Source organism: Thalassophryne amazonica, chromosome 5, assembly GCF_902500255.1.
Source record: "Thalassophryne amazonica chromosome 5, fThaAma1.1, whole genome shotgun sequence".
In the NCBI taxonomy this organism is placed as follows: domain Eukaryota; kingdom Metazoa; phylum Chordata; class Actinopteri; order Batrachoidiformes; family Batrachoididae; genus Thalassophryne; species Thalassophryne amazonica.
The window spans coordinates 59,450,232-59,461,501 of record NC_047107.1 but is presented as its reverse complement, the minus strand read 5'-3'; the positions used below and the strand labels follow the sequence as shown (position 1 = coordinate 59,461,501).

General features: G+C 40.4%; 1 protein-coding gene across 1 annotated transcript in view; it reads left to right on the top strand.

The window, feature by feature from the left end:
• Nucleotides 1-11,270, top strand: part of LOC117509960 — an 89,667-nt gene that overhangs the window by 28,774 nt on the left and 49,623 nt on the right. The window contains exons 6-7 of the mRNA XM_034169568.1: nucleotides 2,537-2,587; nucleotides 9,542-10,036. Of these exons, the coding sequence (XP_034025459.1) occupies nucleotides 2,537-2,587; nucleotides 9,542-10,036 (546 nt within the window). The remainder of the gene's footprint in view (nucleotides 1-2,536; nucleotides 2,588-9,541; nucleotides 10,037-11,270) is intronic.

Sequence of the window (11,270 nt, the reverse complement as noted above, 5' to 3'; positions counted from 1 at the left end):
GAGTACTTGCAGCTTATATGCTTGACACAGTATCATGTAAATTAATTTGTGATTCAGTGATCCCATATTTTGAGGTACCAAAGTATTTGAACAGTGACAAATTTTTGTAATTTTGCATACGTATCTGCACAACCACAAGGAATTTGAAATGAAGCAATCAATATATGCTTGGGGCAGCGCTAACCTTGTGGTTAGGACTATTGCCTCATAACAAGAATATCTCAGGATCACTTCCAACCTGGTCCTTTCTGTGTGGAGTTTGCATGTGGGCCTTGTGTTTGCATGGGTTCCCTTCAGGTTCATGGGCTTCCTCTTACTTTCAAAGACATGCAGGTTGAGTGAATTGGTGACTCTAAATTAACCGTAGGTGAAAGTGAGAGTGTGAATGAGTTTGTTTGTCTATATGTAGGAGTGGCGTCAACTCAGAACATGGTGCCATTTTGGTTCTAATTGCGCTGAACTACTGAATAAACCTTTTATGTTTTCAACATTTTTTTTTAAATCATTTAACCACATACAGCAACACATCCAGGTACAGGTGCTATCAAAATAAATATAAAAATAGTTAAGCTATCAAATTTACATAAATTTACAATTTATGATGATTTATTTAATTAATTTAAAGCCTGATTTATGCAGCTGCAGCTCTGTAACTCCGTGTCATGCAATAACGTGTGTGACAGTTTTAAATTTCTCTCTCGCTGGATTATGCTTTATTCTGGACTAATCTGACCCTGAACAAACTTTTCTTTCGACAATCATCACCTCCAAATCAAAGGTAACGTGTACATTTTCCTCTTTTACGACTTTGTGCTGTAAATGTGCGGACTTTTCTGATCCATTTTTAATCAGCGCGCGCGTTGTAAAAACTGTTATAACATGATGGCAGACAAAGGAGTAAAAGCAGAAAAGTGTCAAATCACAACCATTTGTGTCTGATTTAAAAGGTGCACGTCAGGCTGCATGTTCCAGTCTAAAAACAGTTTGAAAAAATAGTCAGGCTTTTAATCACAGAAATGACTCTGGTCCCACTTTACTCAGATCGGTAAACGTCAGAGCTGAACTTTAATTTGTACCTCTGCACGTCCAGACTGCTTGGGGTTTTTAATGGAAATACATTGCGATTGGACAGGACATTTTATCTGATGCGAGCAATACGTATGGAACGGATTAGTTACAGTCAGGGCTTTTCATCACAGAAATAACTCTGGTCCCACATGTAAAGGGTTTAATGGAAATACATTGCGATCAGACGAGACATTTTATCCGATGTGAGCAAAAATCTGTTGTACAAATTCCTTTATATACAGTGTTTATTACATGGAAAACAATACAAAACCATTGGGACTTCTTTTTCCGGTGACTGGGGATATCCGGTTTATACGATGACGAGATGAGCTTTACTGTACATGGGACTGAACAATAATTTTACCTCTCAAAGATTTGACGATGATGTCGGCTTCCATTCCACATGGCTGACTTTATTTTCCCAAATTTTTCTTCTGTTCGGATGTGAAGGTAATCTGTACATCTTGAACCCCTTGCTGTGTGAACTTGTGCATCCAAATGCACAACAACCCACCGTTTTCAGCGAATAAATAAATAGCTGGATTTACATACAGACACATTAACAGCTAATGCTATTTTGAACCCAAGATGGCACCATGAGTCAAGTGACTGATTTTTTTTTTTTTTTTTGTACGTGAGCTCGACAAGAACATATACCTGAACAATGATAGTTTCTGGATGTTGACATATTTTTTTGACACCTAATGCTTGGAGAAGAGGAGATGACCTACAGTAGGTCTTGAGACCAAGGGCAGCTTTAAGAAACTTACTTTGGGTAACTTCTTCAAAGAGATGTAAGTATGAGTGAGGTTTAGAAATATGCAGGTTTAGAAAATGGATAGATGGAATATATGCTTCTAGTGTAGACTTTTGGGTATTTTTATAATGGCATAAATTCTGCATGTTGACCTACCAAAGTGTGTGTATACACAAATTCCAGGGCAAGAAAAGGACAGGTTGAAAAAAAAAGAACGTGAACATACATTGTATGACTTACACACATGCATGATCATGCATGCATGTATGTCAACCTAATCTGCACTTACTCCTGATTGTGTTTGTGTCACTTCTACAGCATTCCCAATAGACCCTACATGTTAGAAAGGCTAAAAGTTCATCGTGAGGGGAGATGAGATGTTTCATATGTTGTGAAAAAATGACTGTATGTGCATCCATGGGAAAAATTAAGAGTGAGCATTATGAATGTTATACCCATGTGGCCCACCAGCACAACCTCATGGAGCTGTGTCAGATAAGTGATGGAACAAACAAGATGGAAATTAATAGAACTTTTGTGATAGCAAACTGATTACATGTCCATATTTGTGTGTGCACATGTGATTGAAAAACATACATGTGCATGTATATGGTTTTCATGCGTTTGGCACCGAGGTTTGATCTGCAGCTCTGTGCACGTTTATAAATCTGTTTACGCCTCATTAAATATGCATTACCTGCCTCATTACAGCTGGAGCCCCACCACAGCTAATGGAAACAGCTCCCCTAGCTCTCTTACAAGGTGTGTGTGTTTGGCGGAGGATGTTTACCCATGTGTCTGAGAGGATAGAAGTTTGAATAAATTGCAAATAGCTGTAAAATGTACCCCAATCCCCTGCCCCCGGTGAAAATCAGGTATTTGAACGCAATGTTCTTAAAGTTATAGTATGTAGGCTTTAGTGTCATCTAGTGGTGAAGTTGCTGTCTCTGGTCACAATTTTATTTCCCTTTGTGCTCTTTGGTGATGGTGATTCCATGATTCCTTGCCTTATCTTGTGATAAGCAATATGTATGAGCTTCCACTTCACAAAAATGAGGTTTCATAAACTTGTTAACCTGCACTAGCAACAAGCAGACAACATATAGGGGAGCAACTACTGAGTCATCTGCTTTTTTTCTTCAGTCTTCCAGCCATACAAAAATGCAAAAGGCGGAGTATGTACAGTGCATCCAAAAAGTATTTCCAGTGCTTCACTTTTTCCATATTTTGTTACGTTTCATCTTTATTCCAAACTAGATGAATGGATAAGCTTTTTATCCCTCTCAAAATTCTGCTCACAACACCCCATAATGACATGAAAAAAGTTTTTTTTTTTTTGCAAATTTATTAAAAATAAACAACTCAGAAATCACGTGTACATAAGTATTCACACCCTTTGCTTAATACTTTGTTGATGCAACTTTGGCAGCAATTACAGCCTGACGTCTTCTTGAATATGATGCCATAAGCTTGGTGCACCTATCTTTGGGCAGTTTTGCTCATTCCTATTTGCAGCACCTCTCAAGCTCCATCGGGTTGGATGGGGAGTGTCGGTACACAGCCATTTTCAGATCTCTCCAGAGATGTTTGGATGGATTCATGTCTGGGCTCTGACTGGCCCACTCACAGAGTTGTCCTGAAGCCGCTCCTTTGATATCTTGGCTATGCGCTTAGGGTCATTGCCCTGCTGAAAGATGAACCGTCGCCCCAGTCTGAGCTCAAGAGCACTCTGGAGCAGGTTTTCACCCAGGATGTCTCTGTACATTGCTGCATTCATCTTTCCCTCCATCCTAACTACTCTCCCAGTTCCTGCTGCTGAAAAACATCAATCAATTCAATCAATCATTTTTTTTTTATATAGCGCCAAATCACAACAAACAGGTGCCCCAAGGCGCCTTATATTGTAAGGCAAGGCCATACAATAATTATGTAAAACCCCAACGGTCAAAACGACCCCCTGTGAGCAAGCACTTGGCTACAGTGGGAAGGAAAAACTCCCTTTTAACAGGAAGAAACCTCCAGCAGAACCAGGCTCAGGGAGGGGCAGTCTTCTGCTGGGACTGGTTGGGGCTGAGGGAGAGAACCAGGAAAAAGACATGCTGTGGAGGGGAGCAGAGATCGATCACTAATGATTAAATGCAGAGTGGTGCATACAGAGCAAAAAGAGAAAGAAACAGTGCATCATGGGAACCCCCCAGCAGTCTACGTCTATAGCAGCATAACTAAGGGATGGTTCAGGGTCACCTGATCCAGCCCTAACTATAAGCTTTAGCAAAAAGGAAAGTTTTAAGCCTAATCTTAAAAGTAGAGAGGGTGTCTGTCTCCCTGATCTGAATTGGGAGCTGGTTCCACAGGAGAGGAGCCTGAAAGCTGAAGGCTCTGCCTCCCATTCTACTCTTACAAACCCTAGGAACTACAAGTAAGCCTGCAGTCTGAGAGCGAAGCACTCTATTGGGGTGATATGGTACTACGAGGTCCCTAAGATAAGATGGGACCTGATTATTCAAAACCTTATAAGTAAGAAGAAGAATTTTAAATTCTATTCTAGAATTAACAGGAAGCCAATGAAGAGAGGCCAATATGGGTGAGATATGCTCTCTCCTTCTAGTCCCCGTTAGTACTCTAGCTGCAGCATTTTGAATTAACTGAAGGCTTTTTAGGGAACTTTTAGGACAACCTGATAATAATGAATTACAATAGTCCAGCCTAGAGGAAATAAATGCATGAATTAGTTTTTCAGCATCACTCTGAGACAAGACCTTTCTAATTTTAGAGATATTGCATAAATGCAAAAAAGCAGTCCTACATATTTGTTTAATATGCACTTTGAATGACATATCCTGATCAAAAATGACTCCAAGATTTCTCACAGTATTACTAGAGGTCAGGGTAATGCCATCCAGAGTAAGGATCTGGTTAGACACCATGTTTCTAAGATTTGTGGGGCCAAGTACAATAACTTCAGTTTTATCTGAGTTTAAAAGCAGGAAATTAGAGGTCATCCATGTCTTTATGTCTGTAAGACAATCCTGCAGTTTAGCTAATTGGTGTGTGTCCTCTGGCTTCATGGATAGATAAAGCTGGGTATCATCTGCGTAACAATGAAAATTTAAGCAATACCGTCTAATAATACTGCCTAAGGGAAGCATGTATAAAGTGAATAAAATTGGTCCTAGCACAGAACCTTGTGTAACTCCATAATTAACTTTAGTCTGTGAAGAAGATTCCCCATTTACATGAACAAATTGTAATCTATTAGACAAATATGATTCAAACCACCACAGCGCAGTGCCTTTAATACCTACGGCATGCTCTAATCTCTGTAATAAAATTTTATGGTCAACAGTATCAAAAGCAGCACTGAGGTCTAACAGAACAAGCACAGAGATGAGTCCACTGTCCGAGGCCATAAGATCATTTGTAACCTTCACTAATGCTGTTTCTGTACTATGATGAATTCTAAAACCTGACTGAAACTCTTCAAATAGACCATTCCTCTGCAGATGATCAGTTAGCTGTTTTACAACTACCCTTTCAAGAATTTTTGAGAGAAAAGGAAGGTTGGAGATTGGCCTATAATTAGCTAAGATAGCTGGGTCAAGTGATGGCTGTTTAAGTAATGGTTTAATTACTGCCACCTTAAAAGCCTGTGGTACATAGCCAACTAACAAAGATAGATTGATCATATTTAAGATCGAAGCATTAAATAATGGTAGGGCTTCCTTGAGCAGCCTGGTAGGAATGGGGTCTAATAAACATGTTGATGGTTTGGATGAAGTAACTAATGAAAATAACTCAGACAGAACAATCGGAGAGAAAGAGTCTAACCAAATACCGGCATCACTGAAAGCAGCCAAATATAACGATACGTCTTTGGGATGGTTATGAGTAATTTTTTCTCTAATAGTTAAAATTTTGTTAGCAAAGAAAGTCATGAAGTCATTACTAGTTAAAGTTAATGGAATACTCAGCTCAATAGAGCTCTGACTCTTTGTCAGCCTGGCTACAGTGTTGAAAAGAAACCTGGGGTTGTTCTTATTTTCTTCAATTAGTGATGAGTAGAAAGATGTCCTAGCTTTACGGAGGGCTTTTTTATAGAGCAACAGACTCTTTTTCCAGGCTAAGTGAAGATCTTCTAAATTAGTGAGACGCCATTTCCTCTCCAACTTACGGGTTATCTGCTTTAAGCTACGAGTTTGTGAGTTATACCACGGAGTCAGGCACTTCTGATTTAAAGCTCTCTTTTTCAGAGGAGCTACAGCGTCCAAAGTTGTCTTCAATGAGGATGTAAAACTATTGACGAGATACTCTATCTCACTTACAGAGTTTAGGTAGCTACTCTGCACTGTGTTGGTATATGGCATTAGAGAACATAAAGAAGGAATCATATCCTTAAACCTAGTTACAGCGCTTTCTGAAAGACTTCTAGTGTAATGAAACTTATTCCCCACTGCTGGGTAGTCCATCAGAGTAAATGTAAATGTTATTAAGAAATGATCAGACAGCAGGGAGTTTTCAGGGAATACTGTTAAGTCTTCTATTTCCATACCATAAGTCAGAACAAGATCTAAGATATGATTAAAGTGGTGGGTGGACTCATTTACTTTTTGAGCAAAGCCAATAGAGTCTAATAATAGATTAAATGCAGTATTGAGGCTGTCATTCTCAGCATCTGTGTGGATGTTAAAATCGCCCACTATAATTATCTTATCTGAGCTAAGCACTAAGTCAGACAAAAGGTCTGAAAATTCACAGAGAAACTCACAGTAACGACCAGGTGGACGATAGATAATAACAAATAAAACTGGTTTTTGGGACTTCCAATTTGGATGGACAAGACTAAGAGTCAAGCTTTCAAATGAATTAAAGCTCTGTCTGGGTTTTTGATTAATTAATAAGCTGGAATGGAAGATTGCTGCTAATCCTCCGCCCCTGCCCGTGCTACGAGCGTTCTGACAGTTAGTGTGACTCGGGGGTGTTGACTCATTTAAACTAACATATTCATCCTGCTGTAACCAGGTTTCTGTAAGGCAGAATAAATCAATATGTTGATCAATTATTATATCATTTACCAACAGGGACTTAGAAGAGAGAGACCTAATGTTTAATAGACCACATTTAACTGTTTTAGTCTGTGGTGCAGTTGAAGGTGCTATATTATTTTTTCTTTTTGAATTTTTATGCTTAAATAGATTTTTGCTGGTTATTGGTGGTCTGGGAGCAGACACCGTCTCAGACAGCCAGCAATTCAGGGAGAACATGCGGCTAAACATGTCACTCCCGGTCCGGTTGGGGAGGGGCCCAGAGAAAACTACAGAGTCCGACATTGTTTTTGCAAAGTTACACACCGATTTAATGTTAATTTTAGTGACCTCCGATTGGCGTAACCGGGTGTCAATACTGCCGACGTGAATTACAATCTTACCAAATTTACGCTTAGCCTTAGCCAGCAGTTTCAAATTTCCTTCAATGTCGCCTGCTCTGGCCCCCGGAAGACAATTGACTATGGTTGCTGGTGTCGCTAACTTCACATTTCTCAAAACAGAGTCGCCAATAACCAGAGTTTGATCCTCGGCGGATGTGTCGCCGAGTGGGGAAAAATGGTTAGAAATGTGAACTGGTTGGCGGTGTACACAGGGCTTCTGTTTAGGACTACGCTTCCTCCTCACAGTCACCCAGTCAGCCTGCTTTCCCGGCTGCTCGGGATCTGCCAGGAGGGAACTAACGGCGGCTAAGCTACCTTGGTCCGCACCGACTACAGGGGCCTGGCTAGCTGTAGAATTTTCCACGGTGCGGAGCCGAGTCTCCAATTCGCCCAGCCTGGCCTCCAAAGCTACGAATAAGCTACACTTATTACAAGTACCATTACTGCTAAAGGAGGCCGAGGAATAACTAAACATTTCACACCCAGAGCAGAAAAGTGCGGGAGAGACGGGAGAAGCCGCCATGCTAAATCGGCTAAGAGCTAGTAGCTGCGCTAAGCTAGCGGATTCCTAAAAACACGCAAAGTGAATAATGTGTAAATAATTTAGAGGTGATTCAGCAGAAGGAGTGCTTTAGTTAAGGCACGTAAAGATTACACTGGGAAACAAATCGTAATCTAGATAACTAGATCAATCTAACTGCGCAGATTAAACAGCTAACAGATACAGAAAAACACCGCTGTGCTCCGGAACAGGAAGTGATACAATACCGCAGTGAGAGCCAACCACCAGTAGAGGCAAGCAAGAGCAAAATCCCAAATACATCCCCACAGCATGATGCTGCCACCACCATGCTTCAATGTACACTGTAAATTTTGCTGAGTAAAATATACTCTGCCGAGATAACATTTGGTCCAAGTCTAAATAGAGTAAAATACATTCTATTATAGAGTGAAAGCAGCTCTACCATTGGTCCACCCTGCCTTCACTGTGCATGCATCATTTATGACCACAGAAGCACCTGTGAGACGGAATCTCTCACCCAAAGCGATCAAATGGATTAATGTGATTATTAACTATCAGATGTCAAGGTAAAACCTCTTAAATCATTCTGATGCCAATTTTAAGCAGAAACGAGGCGATAATCTATGACACTTTGAAATGATGGACGGTCAGTGAAAGCAACAGCTAGCAGCCTGTGTAGCTGCAGCTCTCCACAGAGGAATGCTGGAGCTCTGACAGAATGACCGTAAAGTTCTTGGTCACCTCCCTGACTAAGGCCCTTGTTCCCTGTTCACTCACTTTAGATGGGCGGCCAGCTCTAGGAAGAGTCCTGGTGGCTCTGTTTCATTTACAGATGATGGAAGCTACTGTGCTCATTGGGACCTTCAAAGCAGCAGAAATGTTTCTGTACCCTTCTCCAGATTTGTGCCTTGAGACAGTCCTGTCTCAGAGGTCTACAGACAATTCCTTTGACTTCATGCTTGGTTTGTGCTCTGACATGCACTGTCAGCTGTGGGACCTTATATGTAGACAAGTGTGTGCCTTTACAAATTATGGCCAGTTAATTGAATTTACCCCAGGTGGACTCCAATGAAGCTGTAGAAACATCTCCAGGATGATCAGTGGAAACAGGATGCACCTGAACACAATTTTTAGCTTCATGGCATAGGTTGTTAATACTTATGTACATGTGATTTCTTAGTTTGTTTGTTTTTTAGTTTTTATAAATTTGCAGAAAATCTAAAAAAAAAAAAAAAAATGTAGAATTTTGAGGGGAAAAAGTGAATTTACTTCATGTTGGAATAAGGCTGTAACATAATAGAATGTGGGGAAAAAATGCAGCACTGTGAATACTTTCAGGATGCACTCTAGTGGAAACTAGTGTTTGTGGAGGTTTGTGATTTTGATTTACGAGCGCAGTGCTCTAGTATTATTATGTGATCACCTGTAACTGTATTTCTTCTGCAATGTTTTGGGCATTACGCCTACAAAGGAACCAAGTTTTATTTTTCACAATGAAGTGTGTAACTTGATCATTTGTTTCTTCAATGAAACAGGGCAAAAGTAGAATAAAAAAAAAAAAATGATTTAAAGTTGACCCACTAAAGATAAAACAGTTCTATCAAAATTTTGGGGTGCCTAAAACATTTGCACAATGCTGTGTGTTTGATGACTAACATCATATTCTTAAGCAATGCACAAGTTAATTTTGGTTGTTTGTGTTGTTTGTTACAACTTGAATAAATGTCTTGTTTTGTCTATATTGGCTCAAACCCTGCACACTTGCAAGAAGACTCCAAGATGTGACATCACAACTGTCAATGCAGTCAACCAATGATAATGTGACATTTCACTGGGTGCAAAGTCCCCCTGCAACTCCCAGTCACACCCAAAGTGGCTACAACTACCATCACATTGACCAAAGAACTGAATACCAGAACACCCATCCAGCCACCAGAAAATCCACCATCCATCAGAACACAGACGTCTATGCTGAGTTTACATCCGATGCTGCTCCTGAACAGTACAGATCCGACTGGGCTGGGAATCATGACCAATACAACTTAGATGTTCCAGTTTCAAAAAGCCACTACGAAAGCGATTCCAATTCTATGTGCACTTCTGAATTCCAGTGTTCTGAATATCAAACTGACAGCCAAAGACCTAATGAGACAGACTGTACTCTTTACCAGTTTGATGGACAGATGTTTCAATCAGATGTCCGCGCTGAAAGAGATCACGCACAGTACGTGCCAGATGGATACATCCAGTTTCTACTGTCAAGGTGAGTTGTCACTTATGAACATTCACATTTGCTTCTCAGTTAGATAAACAGAATCAGGGCCACGTCGGACTTGATGTTCTTTGGGACCTAAGATTATATGCGACTGTAGATCAGTATATGATGTAATGCATAGGTGTCAAACTGATTCCAGAAAGGGCCAAGAGGGTGCAGGTTTTCTTTGTAACCACCAACTCCAGCAGGTGATTTCACTGATGAACTCTTCCCATCTGCTCAAAGTGATGTTCATCAGTGAAATCACCTGCTGAAGTTGGTGGTTACAAAGAAATCCTGTACCCTCTTGGCCCTTCCTGGAATCAGTTTGACACCTATGATGTAATGACTGAAAGGGAACAACAGTCATCTCACTCTCCAAGATAACCCTTCCTACACAGCTGGTCTGATCTCTTTCAAGGTTTGTTATTTCTAAGAATAAGAAAAAACTCAGCCACTCAGGGTTCTCAAACATGTGCATTCTGCGTGAGAGTCCCAACCACAGATACAGGAGGAGAGATTGTCAGCCTGGTGGGACATCTACCATAAACTGTGTTGAATCAAATATGAAGAACAAAAATGGGATTTCCGTACTCGATTGGTTAACAGTGACCACCATCGACACGTTTATCCACCAGGGTGTTGATCAAAACGGTGCTACTACCGGTAATGGGTAAAAGAACAGAAGAGAGGTGGAAGACCTGTCCAGAGGCAACAGGAGAAATGGTCCAGGGGTATTCTTGAAGGAAGAATGTTTTTACATACTAGTGCTTTTGTTACCCATTGCTTTGTGATGTTAAACTTTTGATCATACATGTAATGAAGTTTAAAATCAAAAACAGAACTAAGTTATGCTTTCACAAATATGAACAGGCTATCCGGTGAACATTTCTAGAGCACATAGTGTACAACTGGCCATTACTCAAGCAAGATTTGAGCAGAAGAGTGGATAGCGGTGAGCACTATTGCCTGATAGCAAGTCCAAAAAGGACGTGTTTGGGGATGCGAATGAGAACATGAAAAAAGGTTTTTTTTTTTTTGTTTTTTTTTGCAAATTTATTAAATTTGTGTTTGGCTGTATGTGTCAATTGGGGTGCTGAAAAGGGGAGAATAAGGAGAAGGATTCCAGGGGGCGCATGATTGACAGGGGCCCCTAATACAATTATAATACTTACAAAATAATATGGGGGGGGGGGCAGTAAGATTTCTTTTCATGGTGCCCAAAATTCCTAGTGGTGCCCCT